At 38.4% G+C, this 19,582-nt stretch overlaps 1 protein-coding gene across 1 annotated transcript in view; it reads right to left on the bottom strand.

Moving 5' to 3' along the window:
* Positions 1-19,582, bottom strand: part of TACR1 (tachykinin receptor 1) — a 105,890-nt gene that overhangs the window by 67,447 nt on the left and 18,861 nt on the right. The window contains exon 2 of the mRNA XM_007452999.1: positions 12,081-12,275. Coding sequence (XP_007453061.1) covers positions 12,081-12,275 — 195 coding nt within the window. The remainder of the gene's footprint in view (positions 1-12,080; positions 12,276-19,582) is intronic.

The following is a 19,582-nucleotide window of genomic DNA, read 5'->3' as shown; positions in this document are numbered from 1 at the left end:
ACCAAAAGACAACCCTCAGAATGGGAGAAAATATTTGCCAATGAATCAACTGACAAAGGATTAATCTCCAAAATTTACAAGCAGCTCATGCAGCTCAATAACAAAACAACAAACAGCCCAATCCAAAAATGGGCAGAAGACCTAAATATACAATTCTGCAAAGAAGATATACAGACTGCCAACAAACACATGAAAGAATGCTCACCATCATTAATCATTAGAGAAATGCAAATCAAAACTACAATGAGATATCATCTCACACCAGTCAGAATGGCCATCATCAAAAAATCTAGAAACAATAAATGCTGGAGAGGGTGTGGAGAAAAGGGAACACTCTTGCACTGCTGGTGGGAATGTGAATTGGTTTAGCCACTATGGAGAACAGTATGGAGGTTCCTTAAAAAACTACAAATAGAACTACCATATGACCCAGCAATCCCACTACTGGGCATATACCCTGAGAAAACCATAATTCAAAAAGAGTCATGTACCAAAATGTTCATTGCAGCTCTATTTACAATAGCCAGGAGGTGGAAACAACCTAAGTGCCCATCGTCGGATGAATGGATAAAGAAGATGTGGCACATATATACAATGGAATATTACTCAGCCATAAAAAGAAACGAAATTGAGCTATTTGTAATGAGGTGGATAGACCTTGAGTCTGTCATACAGAGTGAAGTAAGTCAGTAAGAGAAAGACAAATACCATATGCTAACCGATATATATGGGATTTAAGAAAAAAATCTTTTGAAGAACCTAGGGGTAAGATAGGAATAAAGACACAGACCTACTGGAGAACAGACTTGAGGATATGGGGAGGGGGAAAGGTGATCTGTGATAGGGCGCGAGAGAGGCATGGACATATATATGCTACCAAACGTAAGGTAGGTAGCTAGTGGGAAGCAGCCACATGGCACAGGGATATCGGCTCGGGGCTTTGTGACTGCCTGGAGGGGTGGGATAGGTAGGGTGGGAGGGAGGGAGACGCAAGAGGGAAGAGATATGGGAACATATGTGTATGTATAACTGATTCACTTTGTTATAAAGCAGAAACTAACACACCATTGTAAAGCAATTATACCCCAATAAAGATGTTAAAAAAAAAACTCATCTTACAAAAAATATGGTTTTTAAACACAAATCTTTAAATATCTTATTCACAGTTTACAGTGGTAAAGCACGTTTTAAATAAATAAATGTAAATAAAATATTCAGAAAAAAAAAGAATATATAGTTTAACCCTTTTTGATAAGTAGAGAGTAATTTTGGAAAGCTCACAAGAAACTAAGAACAAAACAGATGGAGAGATATACCATGTTCTTGGATTGAAAGAATCAATATTGTTAAAATGACTATACTACCCAAAGCAATCTACAGATTCAATGCAATCCCTATCAAATTACTAATGGCATTTTTTTTTAAAGAGCTCGAACAAAAATCTTAAAATTTGTATGGAGACACAAAAGACCCCGAATAGCCAAAGCAGTCTTCAGGGAAACAAAAAGAGCTAGAGGAATCAGACTCCCTGACTTCAGACAATACTACAAAGCTACAGTAATCAAGACAATATGGTACTGGCACAAAAAGAGTAACATAGATCAATGGAACAAGATAGAAAGCCCAGAGATAAACCCACGCACATATGGTCAACTAAACTATGAGAAAGGAGGCAAAGATATACAATGGAGAAAAGACAATCTCTTCAATAAGTGGTGCTGGGAAAACTGGACAGCTACATATAAAAGAATGAAATTACAACCCTCCCTAACACCATACACAAAATTAAACTCAAAATGGATTAGCGACCTAAGTGTAAGACCAGACACTGTAAAACTCTTAGTGGAAAACATAGGCAGAATACTCTTTGACATAAATCACAGCAAGATCCTTTTTGATCCACCTCCTAGACTAATGGAAATAAAAACCAAAATAAACACATGTGACCTAATGAAACGTAAAAGCTTTTGCACAGAAAAGGAAACTACAAACAAGACGAAAAGACAACCCTCAGAATGGGAGAAAATATTTGAAAACGAGTCAATGGACACAGGATTAATCTCCAAAATATATAAACAGCTCATGCAGCTCAATATTAAAAAAAGCAAATAACCCAATCAAAAAATGGGCAGAAGACCCAAATAGACATTTCTCCAAAGAAGACATACAGATGGCCAAGAAGCACATGAAAAGCTGCTCAACATCACTAATTATTAGAGAAATGCAAATCAAAATTACAATGAGGTATCACCTCACACCAGTTAGAATGGACATCATCAGAAAAATCTAAAAACAGGAAATGCTGGAGAGGGTGTGGAGAAAAGGGAACCCTCTTGCACTGTTGGTGGGAATGTAAAATGATACAGCCACTATGGAGAACAGTATGGAGGTTCCTTTAAAAACTAAAAGTAGAATTACCATATGACCCAGCAATCCCACTACTGGGCATATAGCCAGAGAACACCATGATTCAAAAAGACACATGCCCCCCTATGTTCATTGCAGCATTATTTACAATAGCCAGGTCATAGAAGCAACCTAAATGCCCATTGACAGAGGAATGGATAAATAAGAGATGGTACATATATACAATGGAATATTACTCAGCCATAAAAAGGAATGAAATTGGGTCATTTGTAGAAATGTGGATGGATCTAGAGACTGTCATATAGAGTGAAGTAAGTCAGGAAGAGAAAAACAAATGTCATATATTAACGCATATATGTGGAACCTAGAAAAATGGTACAGATGAACTGGTTTGCTGGGCAGAAATAGAGACACAGATGTAGAGAACAAACATATGGACACCAAGGGGGGAAAGTGGAGGGGTAGGGGTTGTGCTGTGATGAATTGGGAGATTGGTATTGACATATATACACTAATATGTATAAAATGTATAACTAATAAGAACCTGCTGTATAAAAAATTAATTAAAATTTAAAAATTCAAAAGAAACTAAGAACAGTGGTTAGAGGGAGAAATCTTTTTTCTGATTACTTTTGAAACTTACTGGTTTTTAAACCACATGAATATATTATATAAAAAAAGTAAATTAAAAATTAAAAAATGGAAAGCCTCTTAGAGGCTTCAGTACACTAATGTAATTTTGACTCTCTAAGTTGTGGGTAGCTGTGAGTTATGTGGTTACCCACAATGGTTACTTATAAACTCATTCAAGTTACAAAATCCTACAGAATTTGGGGTTCTCAGGTTTCCAAAAAAATTATGGAAAAATCATTTCAGAATTCACATGTTATCTGTAGCATATACTATATACAAAATTTTATATTCTTGGGTTTCTCTGTGTGTGTGTGTGTGTGTGTGTGTGTGTGTGTGTGTGATTTCTATTCTGTTTTTTATTGACCAATTCTATCCTCAGTACTGAGTATTTTCATATCTGAAAGAGCAAGCCACTTCTAATATTTCTTTTTTGTTATTTTGCTGATATCAAAATTAATTCTTCTTTTTCAACATTTTCTTGAACTATTTTTATCCATTTATTCTTTCAGATGATTTGCTTTATCAGCCACCTAAACATACTTGTTGGAATAGTTTGAGAAGAACTGATATCTTCATGGAATTACATAAAGACAGAAGGGCGTTTCCACCTTTTTGGCTATTGTGAATAATGGTGCTATGAACATTGGTGTACAAAAAAAAAAAAAAATGTATATAGAAGGGAGACTGTTTCCTATATACCCTTAGATACCTTAGATACTTTCCAGGTTTTGGATCATGTGAAATGTTTCTCAAATATTCTGTTATGCCATTCAGTAAAGACTAAAATAGCATTATTTTTTTGTTTTTCTTCATATAATGCCTATTTCTTAATTTTCTGGGGTTTTGTTTGTTTGTTTCTGTTGTAAAGAAGATGTGTTATTCACTTTATTCTCTCAAGGATTATTATTGATATAAACTATTTTTTCTTTAATACATATTACCTTTTAAAAATTTTATTTTTGACATTTATTGAGACAAATATATACTTCCCTTTGACCAATTCATTTGATAAAATAAAATAACAATTTACTGATAACTTACTAACGTTATTGTTGGAAGAAGTCATGCTCAAAAAATAAAACATTGCTATTTTAATATAATTTTGAATTCTTTTATGTGGATCTCTTATCTATAGTTAGAAATGGAATTGGCCTAAATGTTTGTTTTTGGAGCTTAGTTTGTCAACTTTTTACATTTAGGTCATACCAAATGCATATAATAAATTAGCAAGTTCTCCATATGGTTCTGAACTCATTAAGAGCTTATAAGTTATTTGAAAGAAATTTTCTGCACAAATTTTGATTCCATTGCCTTTTATAATTGTAACTCTTGAACAGTATTTTCATTCTTTGCCTCTCAAGCTGCATTAATGTGATTTACAGTTTTGTAGAAAATTGTCCATTTAATCTTACATTCAATTACACTTTCAGGCCTGGTTGTGTTTTCTCTTTCAGTAAGGTCAGCTATCTCTGGAAATTTAACATGACAGCACAAAGGAATCCCAAATTTGGTAGTTCCATCTTTTTCAGGCTTACACTTTCACCTCCAAATTAGGGGTTGCCATATGTATTGCACATGACTTCCCATGGTGGCTACTGCCTCCTCTATCTGTGCAATATCTACCAGAAAGGTAGTGAAATTTATGGCATTTTTATGGCAACCTTCCTAGTTTCTGCATTAATGTAGGCTTCTTCTCCTTCTCCTTCTTTTTTAAAAAATTTTATTTACTGTAACTTTTTTGTCTGAGTGTCAGGGTTAAAGACTTGCTTTTATGCAACCATTTTCCCCTGAAATATCAATGCACTATTCATTATCAGTTTAACTGCTTTCCATCAACAGCAGTGACAATACTAGGAATGCTGGGCTATATAAATGTAGTGGGTGTCAGGGAGGAGATTAATCATACAAGCTAGCATAAACAGTCCTGGAACCACAAATATGCTGACACCCTTTTGGCAAGGGCTGGAGCAGCTTGGTAAAGGATCCACACTTGTTTTTTATTTGTGAAATAATCAAGAATGTGGAAAACTGGGGAAGTAAACTGCAGGTACTTTTTCTAATATTCTTTTTTCCTTCTTATTCTCCACCAATTAGTTGATTTTTAATTTTCATTATTATTAATGAAACTAAAGGGTATGTATAAATGTAAATATTTCAGCTAAGATGATGGGATATGATATACAAAAGACAAAATGCTATAAATAAAGACAGTCTTCTGTTACAATTGGTACTAATAAAGAATTATATTAGAGGACCTCCCTGGTGGTGCAGTGGTTAAAAATCCACCTTCCAGATGTAGAGAATGGACTTGAGGACACAGGGAGGGGGAAGGGTAAGCTGGGACGAAGTGAGAGAGTGGCAGTGACATATATACACTATGAAATGTAAAATAGATAGCTAGTGGGAAGCAGCTGCATAGCACAGGGATATCAGCTCAGTGCTTCGTGACCACCTATAGGGGTGGGATAGGGAAGATGGGAGGGAGACGCAAGAGGGAAAGGATATGGGGATACATGTATATGTATAGCTGATTCACTTTGCTATACAGCAGAAACTAACACAACATTGTAAAGCAATTATACTCCAATAAAGATGTTTAAAAAAAAAAAAGAATCTGCCTGCCAACACAGGGGACTAGGGCTTGGAGCCCTAGTCTTGGAAGATCCCACATGCCACAGAGCAACTAAGCCCGTGTGCCACAACTACTGAGCCTGCATGCCAAAGCTACTGAAGCCCATGCACCTAGAGCCCATGCTCTGCAAGAAGAGAAGCTACCACAATGAGAAGCCCATGCACTGCAGCGAAGAGTAGCCCCCAGTCACCACAACTAGAGAAAGCCCGAGGACAGCAACAAAGACCCAATGCAGCCAAAAATAAATAAATAAAATAAATAAATTTATAAAAAATAAAAGAATTATATTAGAGTTAATATATCCACATTCATGTACACTTTCACAAACTCTCCAGGTAATTATAGTCATGAGTGATGCTGTTTTTTGACATAGTTTCCTTTCCCAGGACTATTGGTAATATTTGTAATTCAGATAAGCACATCTTACTTCATGCTAAAACTTTACCACAAAGTTACTTACAAAGAAGTTTAATTAACAGAAAATGACATATGACTAATATTAATAAATGGTTCAGGGAAGCTGAAATTCCCCAGGCTGCCTAAATCTCATTCTTTGGGATGTATTTCTCATTTTTTATCCTTATTACAGACTTTTTCTTGGCCATATTGGTGAGCCCTCTGATAAAGAAATATTGGCTCATTCATCTTCCTTGTCCTCAGGGGTATTACCCCATAACCTTCCAGGGCCACGGCAACTTGACACCCTGGATAGCATCCTCAAGAGTGGGCTTGGATCCAAATAATTTTGAAAGCTACTGAATTTGCATTTTGCAAAGCCAAATATTTCTTCTTTATACTTTAATTTTTCTTTTACTGTGCTTTTTTCTCCATCGGGAAGTTACTTTTGGTTACCCGTGAAATTTTTTTTCCTCACCAATCACTCTACCATTATAGGACTTCCTAGGTAGTGTCACAGTTTCACAAGAGCAGTCACAGCTGCCAAGTTGCTAAAATTATGACAGGACTCAATCACAAACTATGACAATGCTATATTAATAATGAACTCAAGTCTCCAGTTTCATGAATAATTTTAGAATAACATTCCATAACTGCAGATTGTAGACATAAACAGTGGATGACAGAAGACATTGAATCTGTCCCTGCAGGGATCTAGGGATGTAGCTAGAAGCAGCCTGCTTATGAAGTTTGCTGTTTTATCTTACTAGTCAGCTAAGGGAAATCACTAATCAATTTTCAAAAAGGAGATTAGTTTAAAAAACTATTATTTACATATGCATACACACATATATGTTCACATCAAATTGTACAAACATTTTAAATGACATAAGAAATTCTTTATGATATGGTAAATGGAGGATTATAAAATGTAAATACATATGATTCAGACTATGAAAAAAATTCAACCCCATTCCAATAAGAGAAATGCATTTTTAACTTTAGTGGGTAAAAATCTAAAATCTTGACAATACAGTCTCCTGACGAGGCTGTGGAGAAAGAGAGACTTTCACACATTTCTGGTGGGGATGTAAATTAGTATGGAGGGCAAATATAAAAATTTGACTCAGCAATTCCATTTTGGGGATTTTTATGCTCCACATAGCCTTACATGATAAATGTAAAGGTTATTCATGACAGCAATCCAATAGCAAAAGGCTGGAGACAATCCCAAGTCCACTAAAAGTGACTGGTTAAATAATATTGTACATTTATAACATGGAATACTGTGTAGCTGAAAAAAAGAATAGAGAAGCTCTTCATGAACTGATATGAAAAGATCTCTAAGATGTATTAAGTTAAATAAAAAACAGGGTACAGAACAATGTGCATAATAAGCTACATTTTGTGTTACAAAAAGGGAAACAATCTATATTTGTGTTGACCTGTAGGTACACAAGACACTTCAAAAGAAACTAAGAACAATATTTCCCTGGATGGAAATTCATCAAAATGTTAGAGCCTTTGTAAATGATGGGAATATGGGTGATTAAAAAGAATATAAGAATTTTCGTTATACCCCATAATTTATTTATATTTTTAAATGCAAAATGAAGTTTTAAATGATTTTCCAGGAAGATGAACCAAGTCTATCTGTAGCATTTTGTAGCCCAGATGTACGTGCTTATGAATAATAGCAGCAAGGGATGAGTGCTGTGGAGAGTCTATGGACTTGTTCTCTGGTTAACATTTGTCACATCCTTCCAGGGACAATAATTTGTCCTAACCCCCCTTAGACCAATTGGAAAAATTCCAAATGGGCTGACACATAGGAGTTAGCAAGGCAAAATGCAAGTAAACATGAGAATGAAATGGGGCCCATCCATACTTCGGTTAATTCAGAGATGAGTACTTATGAATGTGACCCCAGGCAGAGCCCACACTTCAGAAGATAATTTCTTATGGAGGAAATTTGGGGTTATCCCAATGGAAGAAGTATCTTGAGAGCTTGCAAAAGTAAAAACCTTTGGATAGAATTTAATTTTAAGTTAAATAAAAATGAAACATAAATTCCAGAGAAAGTGCATAAGTCAAACTACTTGGTATTATGAGTAATTTTAAAGCAAACACTCATGCTACTACCATTGTGCTGGAGAAATATAATGCCATATCCTCAGAAGCAACTCCTAGTGTCCCTTCTTGATCACATCCCTTTCTCTCCCTTGAAAGATAATCACAGTCCTCACTTTCATGGTAACTACTTCTTTGCTTGCAGTTGTAGTGTTACCACCTTTCATTTTGCTTGTTTTAAAACCTTATTTACAAGAGCCATTTATGCTGGCTGGAGCTACACTTTGTTCATTATGCCAACTACATAATATTCCATTGCATGCTTGTACCACATTTAAATTATCCATCTAACTGAAGATGGACATTTGGAATATCTCCAGTTTAGGGCTTTAAGAATGATGCTGATATAAACAATATCTAGATGTATGTGGGTTCATAGCATGAGTTTTTCTAGGGTAATTAATTACCCCTGAGTGAAATTGCAGGGTTATGGGGTATGAATAGTTTCTTCTTTTCTAGATACTACAAAATGTTTTCCAATGTGGTTTTATCAATGTATACTTTTAGCAGTCTACTAAGGTTCTTCACCAAAAGTTCTAAATGCTTAGTTTAGTCAGATTTCTGAACATTTGCTAGTCTAATAGGTAGATAGTAAGATCTCATTATGGTTTTAATTTTCATTTCACTGTTGATGAATGAAGTTGTGTGCCTCCTTATATATTAATTGGTCATTTAATATATAAGGATATCTTTTGCCTGTCCTTTTATTGGATTGCCTTTCTTTAAAAGTGTTTAATTTAATACATGTATTAATAAGAATCTAAATGATAAATGATCGGGGTTAGAGGTTAACAATGTAGCCAGAAGGCAAATGCCAGATTTTCAAAGATTTTCAAAAGATCCAGATTTTCACAAAACCCAGATTTTCACAAAACCTTTTAGTGTAATTATCTGGCATAAATTATTCATCAGATGAATTGGGCCTAAGCATTTACCCATCTCACTCCCTGCTGTCAGTTTTCTGCCCATGTACCCAGATCAATGAATGATGCTAACAACAATAGGTAATATTCACTAGATTCTTTCCAATGTGCATGGCACTGAGCTAAGCAAGTACCTTATTTACTTCTCTCAACATCTCTATATGGACTCTACTATTAGGCTTAGAAGCTTGAATAACTTGACTATTACAACTCAACTAGAGAGAGATGTAGCTGGGAGTTGATCACTCATTTAACTCTCAAGCCTATGCTCTTACCCTGTCTCAAAGTTTCCTTATGGTTTAAAATTTGGAATTACTGTGTACTGTGGAAATGGCAATCATTAGTTCTAATAAAAGAGAATATAATAAAGTACTTAGTTTAGAACTGATGGAATTTAAATTCCCTAAAAAATATATCATGATGCATTATGACAGATACTGACAAAAATAAAATAGGTTTGCATAAAACTTACACTTATGTTTGTATCACAGACAATATGTGAATGGCAAATGTGGATGCTTTCAACTTACTACTGCATCTATAAATATTTTATACATCTTGAATAGATAAAATCAGGAGCTTTTATTCCAGGCCCATTTTTTTTTAGGTTAAAATCATGAAATAAACAATAATGACAAACCTAACCATGCATCCAGTAGCAGTTACCCAAAATTCTTTAAAGGTAACTTGAAAGGACAGTCCAAAACGTTGAGTCTCAAAGCGACTTTCTAATCATTAGTAAGCATAAAATAGAAAAATGTTTAAAAGTAAAACACTACTGTTTCTTGCATGAGATCCCAGAGATCTGTGAGAAAATAAACCTTTATTTCCAAGTTAAAATTTGAATTTGTTGGAAGATAAAAGAACTGTGCTTATTTGAAGCAAAAAGTTGCAAAAAGGTGATCAGACTTTGAAAAGCTCACAAGAACTAAGAACTGAGCTAAGGTCCATGAAGTTGACCGGAGTTTCTGAAGCAGTTTATATAATGAACTTTAATTCAGAGGGGTTTTTTTCCCCCTTTTGAGGGAAGCTTCTGGCTTGAACATGTTCATGGGTCCTGTACAGCTTGTAAAGCTATGTTCTTTCTCCCGCTGTGATTCTGCTCAGGCTTGTAGTTTCACTTGAAAGAAAAACGTTCAACATCTCCTAGGCTAAGCATTAATCTCCCACTGCCTGATCAATTAAATCCCACTGTCTGTGTCTGGAAGGCAAAGTCTGAGCTTTACGTATTGCTTTCTGGCAAGCTACATTTCCATGCTCCATGGAACAGATGCAGTAGTGTAACTCTGTGTGCAACAGGCTTTTGGGCCCTCATATCTAGAGGACCAAGAGGTACAGTGTCTCATTTTACCATTTAATATGTTCAAAGGTCTATAATGATTATATTATACTATCTAATGAATTTAGTTCAATAACAGTATCTTATCTTTCTTATGGCATTTAATAGCTTACAAGGTGAGAATACATTATCTTGTTTGCTCTTCAGAACAGTTTTTTATGTGAGGCAGTGCTTTATCATATTCCATTTAACAACGAGGAGAGACTGTGCTCTTGCCCAGGGTCACATAGCTAGAAATTGGCAATCTTGTAATTAACACCCAGATCTTCTGATTCTAATACAAGTGGTCTTTCTTTTACAATTCACTTAATAAATCCAAGATTGGAAAATTATAGAGGACTTTCAAAAGGAGCCATATTATCAATGTGCTTTGAATCCAGAAAACTGATGATAATATAAATGTCAAATTGCTGCTCACTTGAATAGAACAAAACAAAGAATAAGCCATTTTAATGTTGCCTCTAAGATAAGAAATTTTGGAAAATGTGCCAAGATAGCTTTAAAAAGCCCTAAATGTGATCAGTCAGGCCGCTGGAAGAGAAATGGGCTTGTCCTGTGGGGGACATGTAACTCATAAGGTCTCAATGTTCTGGCCTTGCCTTCCCATGCATTTCACATGTATAGGTATTTTTCCAGCTGCAAAATCCTAGAAGGTAGGTGTTTTGGTTTAGTTTTCCCCAGTGACACATCCTGAGATAAAGATTAAGGTGCAAATGACTTATTTAGAAGGAGAAAGAAACACCAGTAGGGAGTGGGGCTAACAATGCGTGTGTCATTGAGCCAGCTGCTACTGGCTCAGGGTGACTGGAGCTTAATCCCAAGAGGAAACCCTGAACACAGTAAAACACACACCTCAGAGACCTCCCACCTGAAGCGGGAGGGAGCTGGAGTGTTCATATGCCAACTCCCATCAGTTTGTGTGTGTTTTTTTTTTTTTTCGGTTGAGTTGGGTCATTGTTGCTGTGTGCAGGCTCTCTTTAGTTGCGGTGAGCGGGGGCTACTCTTCATTGCGGTGCGCAGGCTTCTCATTGCGGTGGCATCACTTGCGGGGCACAGGCTCTAGGTGTGTGGGTTTCAATAGTTGTGGCTCGCAGGCTTTAGAGCACAAGCTCAGTAGTTTTGGTGCACTGGCTTAGTTGCTCCACAGTATGTGGGACCTTCCCAGACCAGGGCTTGAACCCCTGTCCCCTGCATTGGCAGGCGGAGTCTTAACCACTGAACCACCAGGGAAGTTCCCCCATCAGTTGTTTTTGACAGATGCTGAGAGTGTGGAGGGAAGGATAATTCCCTTACCCTCTGGCATGCTGTGCAAGAGGGCAAAATGGCATTCTATAGGGTAGGAAAAAGTTCCCAGGCAAAGAAATGCAGACACTGGCCGGGCAAAGTCACTGGTAAGAGGGACATGGTAGTGTGCCCAAATGGTATGCTATATCAGGATCCAGGCCTTATATTTTAAAACTTTTCATTCAAAGCCCAGAATAGTATTTGGGACATAATAGTCTCCTGATAATTATGGACACATCAACCTGACACAGAGTGGTTGTGAGAAATGTTTACAAATTAAATCCTAACATACAAATTAAATCCTAACCAAAAAAAGAACAAAAGAAAGAAGGAACAAGAAAGGACAAAGAAGGCACTGAAATTCATCTCTACTCACACTTTCTCATAAATCTTGTTGGGATGCTCTGGCCATTCGATCATGCACACCACTCGGTTGGGCATGGTCTCCGTGGTTGAGTAGTAGCCCTGGGGGAAGGCCAGGAGGAGAGCCAGGACCCAGATGACACAGATGACCACCTTGGTGGCTGTGGCCGACAGTCGGGGCTGGAGGGGGTGGATGATGGCCATGTACCTGGAACAGAGAAGAAAGGATAAAAATTCCAATTTGGTCACCAAAATCTGCATTAGTGATTATGCATTGTTCCTGCCAAGTGAAAAATTCTCCAGAAGCCCTTTGAGTCCTGGTGATTTTTACAATTATTTTCTTTTTCATATTCTATCCTTAAGTTTTATGACTTTTATGACATAAATGCTAAACTCAGCCATATATTTTTAATATTTTAGAACCCATCTAGCAACATTCCAGGAGAGAAATTTTCATCCTTGTCCTTATGCTAGGGACATGATGCCTAAGTATATGTCAGTGACTTACAGTGAAATAAGAAAAATAAGAAGAACTTTGTGAATTTAGCCAACGTAAAGCCTATCTTTACCTTTTTTGGATTAAGGAATAATGGTGATAGAAATAGTAGTTTTTAAAGTCCTGGTGTGGCAATTTAAAAGGCTAGCAATCCTGTACAGGTCCATACAATTTGAAGGGAAGTGAATGTGTACGAATGAGAAAGCATGGCCTAAAGCCAACAAAAAACCAATAGCTCCTGGAGAAATCTTCACCAATTCTTTGAACATCTAGAAGTCAGTATATGGCTAACAAAGTATGTTTCATGAAGAGAAAGAGACTGCACCTCCTGAGACAGACACACTTGAGCATATCAAAGCCCAGGGTAGATGAAACCTCTCTGCAGGAAGAGGGAAGCAAAGTGAATGACGACATTAGGTCTGGAGCCATTTCTCCATCTCTTACTTGGGATCAAGCACTGAGTGGTGTCGTCTGAACAAGTGTCCACGTCAGAATTTGTGTATAGACTTTGAGATTCAGCAGAGATTTTAGAATTAACAAATATTCCAATCAGCATTTCATATCAGTTATAGTCACATCAATTCTGCCTCCTGCATTGAAAAAGTCATCTACATTTTAAAGGGATAGGTTTAGCCCAGTCCCCTAACACAGCTGCCCTGTGCTTTTGAGGTGTGTGGTGGACAGGAACAAAGCAGCTTGGGATGGAACACAGCTCATGCCCCTTCTAGGGTACTGCTCCCTTCCCCCATGTTGTGAGGACCCCTCCTGCCTGGAATCTTGTTCTCCAGTGGATGCTGGACTCAAAGTGGCTGAAGTCAAGTACTCCCACCTCACTGGCCTGGTTACAGTGTCCTCACTTGGGGAAGGGGAGCCATGCCAACCTCTTTTCCCATCCCATTGTTACTATTTTGCACTCTTAACACCTGCCAATAAATATTGTCTACACTGAAAACAATTATTTTTTGCAGAGTTCATGGATCCATCCTTTAAAATATGCATTTATTTTTTTCACAGTAGGAATTATGTCTTATACCGCCTTTGGGGTTTAAGTATCTGACAAAATCTCCAAATCACGCATTTGATTCTCTGACAGGCAGGTGTTTCTGGCTTCCATGGGACTGAATAGTCAATGGAGACTTCAGAAATGAGCAGACAAATAGAACAGCTGTCAGCTGGCTCCAAATAATTCCACATAATTCTTTTTTACAGTCTTTGGACTCTAGGATCTCTAGGCTGGAACTGGGGCCAGGCTTACAAGGAAAGCAATTTCATTCAGTATGTGCACTACAAATTCACACTGTGCACTTGCCGCATGCAGAGCACTGTGTTTCCTTGTGAACTCCGAGCTTCTAATTTCTCCAAGGAGAAAACGCATATAAATAAACAGCCACAAAACATGACAGTAGGATATGTGACCTCAAGTGGTAATCTGATAAATACCTCAGAGCCTTAGGGAGGCTGCAGATTCAGAATGGCAGGTGGATTATTGAAGAGGCTTAAAGGGGTGTGCTTTGCTGGATTTGGGGTGAGCCTGCTGAGCATCTGGCTTGAAGGGCAAGAAGCATTCAGAGACTTCCTCCCTTCTCCATGTTATGATTAGTTAGATCTTCCCTGTCTGAGAAGCTTGATGGCTCAGTTTTCATGAAGGCTTCCCTGATTGTCCTTTTATCATCCTAAATTTTAGAATACCTTTTCCTAGATTTTCTTGCTAGGGACTTAGGCTTTCCTTCTCTGGTCTGTAAGAGCGATGGCACTGACAGTGTTCAGTATATGAAAGTATATTAGGATGCCTCAGGTCAGCTTTTACATATGTAATCAGAACTGATGATAGCTCCCCGGAAGGAAATCCCCAGGATCTTTTCCTTCTCCCTCTTTTGGAAAGTGGTTAGGTAGTCTTTTTTAAAATTTATTTTATTCAATTATTGTTGATTTATAATATAGTGTTAGTTTCTACTGTACACCAAAGTGGTTTATATATATATATATATGTACATTCTAAGGGTTGATAGTAATTTTTTCCTTGTGATGAGAGCTCTTAGGATTTATTCTCTTAACAACTTTCATATATAACATACAGCAGTGTCAATTATATTTATCATGTTGTACATTATATCCCTAGTACTTTTTTATCTTATAATGAAAAGTTTGTACCTTTTGGCTACTTTTACCCAATTCCCACTCCCCCAACCCCCACCTCTGAAAACCACAAATCTGACCTTCTTTTTCTATGAGTTTGTTTGTTTTTGAAGTATAACACTATGTTAGTTCCTGGTATACAACATAGAGACTGGATATTTCTATGCAGTTCAAAATGATCACCATAAGAAGTCTGGTTATGATCTGTCACCATAAAAAGATATTACATAATTATTGACTTCCCACACTGTACATTTCACACCCATGTCTCTACTCTTATTTGAATATTTTAGTCATGACATATCAGCAAGTCACTGTGCCCCTCCTTTGTCAAACACACAAAAGTGTCAGCATGACTCTAAAAATGTTATCACCTATTTGGGAAATATAATTATGCTTTAACAAAAAGACACTAAGTGTAGGTAGTCTTGAAGTCAGGACAGAGCGGAATTATGAATAGACTTGCAAAAGATATTGTGGTGGAGGTGAGTAGTAATCTATAAATCTCTGGGCAAATTTCCCTGGTTGATTTGGTGGCTATAAAGTCTGTTACTCAACTACCATCTATAGAGCATTGAAAGGGCAAAGACATGGATTTCCCTGGTGGCACAGTGGTTAAGAATCTGCCTGCCAATGCAGGGGACACGGGTTTGAGCCTTGGTTCGGGAAGATGCCACATGCCACGGGGCAACTAAACCTGTGCATCACAACTACTGAGCCTGTGTTCTAGAGCCCGTGAACCACAAATACTGAGCCCACACGCCACAACTACTGAAGCCCGCGTGCCTAGAGCCCGTGCTCCGCAACAAGAGAAGCCACTGTAATAAGCCCACGCACCACAACGAGGAGTAGCCTCCGCCTGCCGCAACTAGAGAATGCCTGCACGCAACAAGGAAGACCAACGCAGCCAAAAATAAATAAATAAATTTATATATATAAAAGAAAGTGCAGGGGCTTCCCTGGTGGCGCAGTGGTTGAGAGTCTGCCTGCCGATGCAGGGGACGCGGGTTCGTGCCCCGGGCCGGGAAGATCCCACATGCCGTGGAGCAGCTGGGCCCGTGAGCCATGGCCGCTGAGCCTGCGCGTCCGGAGCCTGTGCTCTGCAACGGGAGAGGCCACAACAGAGAGAGGCCCGCGTACTGCAAAAAATATATAAATAAATAAAGAAAGAAAGAGCAAAGACAACTCTCAACCTGAAGTGAATCAAGCATTGTCTGGCTACTTCCAACGGAGGTCCAGTATACTGCAGATCTGATGACCTTCTGTACTTGGGGTGGTATCCTGAAAAGAATCCTGAGAAGTCTTGATTTCCCTCTTGGTTCTGCCTCTTTCCTGCTGCCTGACAGCAATGAAACCTTTGTTTCCTCTTTAGTCATGGGGTGGTTGTGGCAATCCTAGAATCAGAGCCAGTGGATGTGGATTTATGCAATCACTATTGTCTTCTTTCCAATTTGCTGAAGGGCTGGACCTAGTTGGTCATGACTAGAGTCTCTTTTGAGTGTTTTTATTAAAATTGTAGAATTGCTTACTGAAGCATTTCCCAGAGACAAGATCTTTCCCCTACAAAGCTGGACATGCAGCGGTGAAGATGCCTGTCTCAGCTTCAGCACCTCCCAGGCTCCTGCTTTCACTGTGTCTGTTCATTCTCAGACTTCACAGGAACTTAGAGAGGATGCACAAGGGAGAATGTGGTGATTACACTGTCCCTTTTGCATATTATCTCAAATGCAAATTTTTAATTTACTTTTAACTCAGAATGAATGTTCAGACTTAAATAAATTTAACCTAACAGTCATCCTCATGGCCAAATTGGTGATACATGGCTCAGACTCTAATGTGACTAGGGCTTAAGGGGGATCACATAAGCATATTGGTGCTGTAGCTCCAAATGGGTGGCAGAAAGCCATATTTTATTTTTATTGCAAAAATTGTAATTTGGAAGCCCATTTCAGTTAACTCTGCCATTTCCTGAGTGTAGGAGCTATTTCAGTGACAGATAAAAGTATTGTACACATAAAGCCAGAGAGACTAAAAAAGATTGACTTTAAAAACATATATATTTTCATTTGTATGAAATAGAGCCATTTATAAATCTCCTTCCTCCCTTTTTTCCTTTCTTCTTTCTCTCTCTTGCAATCCTCACTTCTGGGGCTTGTGTAATGCACTTCTTTCTTATTTACCCTAAATCTAGTACCACTTGGATGACTTGTCTGCAGAAGGATGCATATTTCCTTTCTCACCGTCCATTTGTATTTTGGATTCCATTAACATACATTTATATATTTATTTGTAACCACCCTGAACAATTCTTGCTTATTTGCTTGTAAGTTATCACAGAGTAAGTGCTGCAAGCCCCAGGAAATTGCATTCAATAAATATTTATTGACTACATTGTGCTCATGGGACTAGAAGGCAGTCAATGAAATGTCTTTCTAGTTTATGCATTAATCAACAGGCTACCAGAGAGACTGTCTGGAGGCTGTGTGGGATGTAGATTATGTTCTCCACTTTAGGTTGTTTCAGTCCCATGGTGGGCCATGAGCTCTGATTTGAATTGTATGTAGCCTCTCTGATGAAAACTTGAGGTGCTGTCTTCCTCCTGCATAATTTTGCTTTATAAAAAGAACTCCCCATATAGTGCTTTAAGTCTGGCAAAATATAAGCCTGCACATTTTTAAAAACACAGAGTGAAACAATCTTATTGTGAGAAAGAATTCCAATCTTCTGACAAGCTGCAGTATTCTCATAACTTTCACCTATACCAGCCCTAAGTCATTTGGCAAACAGAATGTCTTTCCTCTGCTAGGAGATCTGTCTTACCACATCCTTCTTCTACACTTTCCCTTCCAATTCCAGTCCTTGCTCTCCCTTATCCACACTCACTTCTTCCTGTGATGGTACAAGTTTCCTTTGAGGGACTGCATCTCCCTGGGTTCAAATGACCAGGAGGGGTAACAGGTGAGAGCATGGCTAACTTTTCTCTCTTTATCCTCCACAGATTCTTTGAGGATGGTAGTTGCTGTGACTTATTCATGCTGGTATCCTTGGCTTCCTCAGTGCCTAGGATATAGTAAATACTCAATGAAAGCTTAATTTAATAAATGAATATACAAATTTCTTGGCACATGGCAGGGGCTCTGTAAATGGTTGTTGAATAAAAATACATGCAGCAGGAGAAGTACATGCATATTATACCTTTGTTTCTCCCAGTCTGAACATATGTGAGAATAATTATTGCTCAGTGTTTTCGGTCGTACAGACATCCAGGATCATCCTGCAGGAGTGATCTCACTGGACCCAGATCTTCAGAATTTCCTAGATCTTGACATTAAGCCCTTAAATTCTCAATAAGTATTTGTCAAATAAATTCTGCATTGACCAGTATGTTGGGGACTGTACAAAACAAAACTCAGTCTTTCTACATGGCATCACTCTTTGGCTCGTCCTCTGAACAAGAGGTCACTTCATCCTTTCTCCTACTCCCCTCCCTTCCATTATAAGGAGCACATAGTCTTTCTACCTGAGGTCACTAACATTTCATCAGTTGAGATTTTCTTCCAGGACATTTCCTTAATCATCAAAATTCAGGGAACTTATTTAGCCAGATCATTTGACCAGCAACTTTATCTACTCAACTAAGACAAATTTCACAACTTATAACCAAAGAGGTCTTTGAGCAGCCAATAGAGATGACACAGAGTCATCTACTAAATCATTGTGGTAATGGCAGAGCCTCTCACATTCTCACTGCTATGTTATGTACAACTCTAAATAGCGTGAATTTTTTTGCCTCTAAGCCCAAGTAGATTCATAACACTGTTGGTGGACTCATTTCAAAAAGTATCAAATGACAATAAGATTTCAGTAAACAAGACCATAAGAAATGGGTACAAAGACAGATGAAACCAAGAGCCTGTGACAATTTAGAGTGAATTGAAGGAGGGGATGTGGCTGACTGTTGTCCAAGTTGTCCTATTCAGGTGGACCCATGTGGTTCAAATATGATTCAGATGTAGAGTCTCCAGCCAGGGTTACCATAAAAGTATACATGACTAAGGACTGAAATGGACTATGGGTAAAATGCAGTAAAGGTCTAAACCAAATATAATATTCTGAGTGTTTTGAGGAACAGCCAAGATGGCAGAATAGGAAGACCCTGAGCTCGACTCCTCCCATGGACACACCAAAATTAGTGAGAATGACATGAAGATGAACCAAAAAGGTTTTCCACATCTAAATATATAAAGAAGGAACCACAAGGAGACAGGTGGGATGGGAGGCAAAGACATGGTAAGGTCAAGACCCACAATCCTGGCGAGGTGACCAACAAATAGGAGGATAATCACAATTGCAGAGGTTCTTCCCAAGGAGTGAGGGGTCCAAGCCCCACATAGGGCTCCCAATCCCAGAGGTCCTTTACTTGGAAGGTGAGTCTCCAAACATGGGGTTTTGAAGGCTAACCAAGTTTGCATATGGGAGAGCTGGAGGCCTTTGGGAAACAAGACTCTGGCCTTGAAGGGTACATGCAAAATTTCACACTCTCTGAGACTCACTGCAGAAGCAGTAATTTGAAAGGAGACCAGGTCAGACCCACTTGCTGATCTTAGAGAGCCCCTCAGAGAGGCAAGAGGGAACTGGGACTCCCACTGGAGACATAGACAATCAAGGCAGCCAGTTTTAAAAAAATGGACAAAGAGGGCCTCCCTGGTGGCGCAGTGGTTGAGAGTCCGCCTGCCGATGCAGGGGATACGGGTTCGTGCCCCGGTCTGGGAGGATCCCACATGCCGCGGAGCGGCTGGGCCCGTGAGCCATGGGCGCTGAGCTTGCGCGTCCGGCAACGGGAGAGGCCACGACAGTGAGAGGCCCACATATCGCAAAAAAAA

Source organism: Lipotes vexillifer, unplaced genomic scaffold (genome assembly GCF_000442215.2).
Source record: "Lipotes vexillifer unplaced genomic scaffold, Lipotes_vexillifer_v1.1 scaffold800, whole genome shotgun sequence".
NCBI classification, from domain to species: Eukaryota; Metazoa; Chordata; class Mammalia; order Artiodactyla; family Lipotidae; genus Lipotes; species Lipotes vexillifer.
The sequence above is the reverse complement of the archived record's forward strand: the minus strand, read 5'-3'. Positions and strand labels throughout refer to the sequence as shown.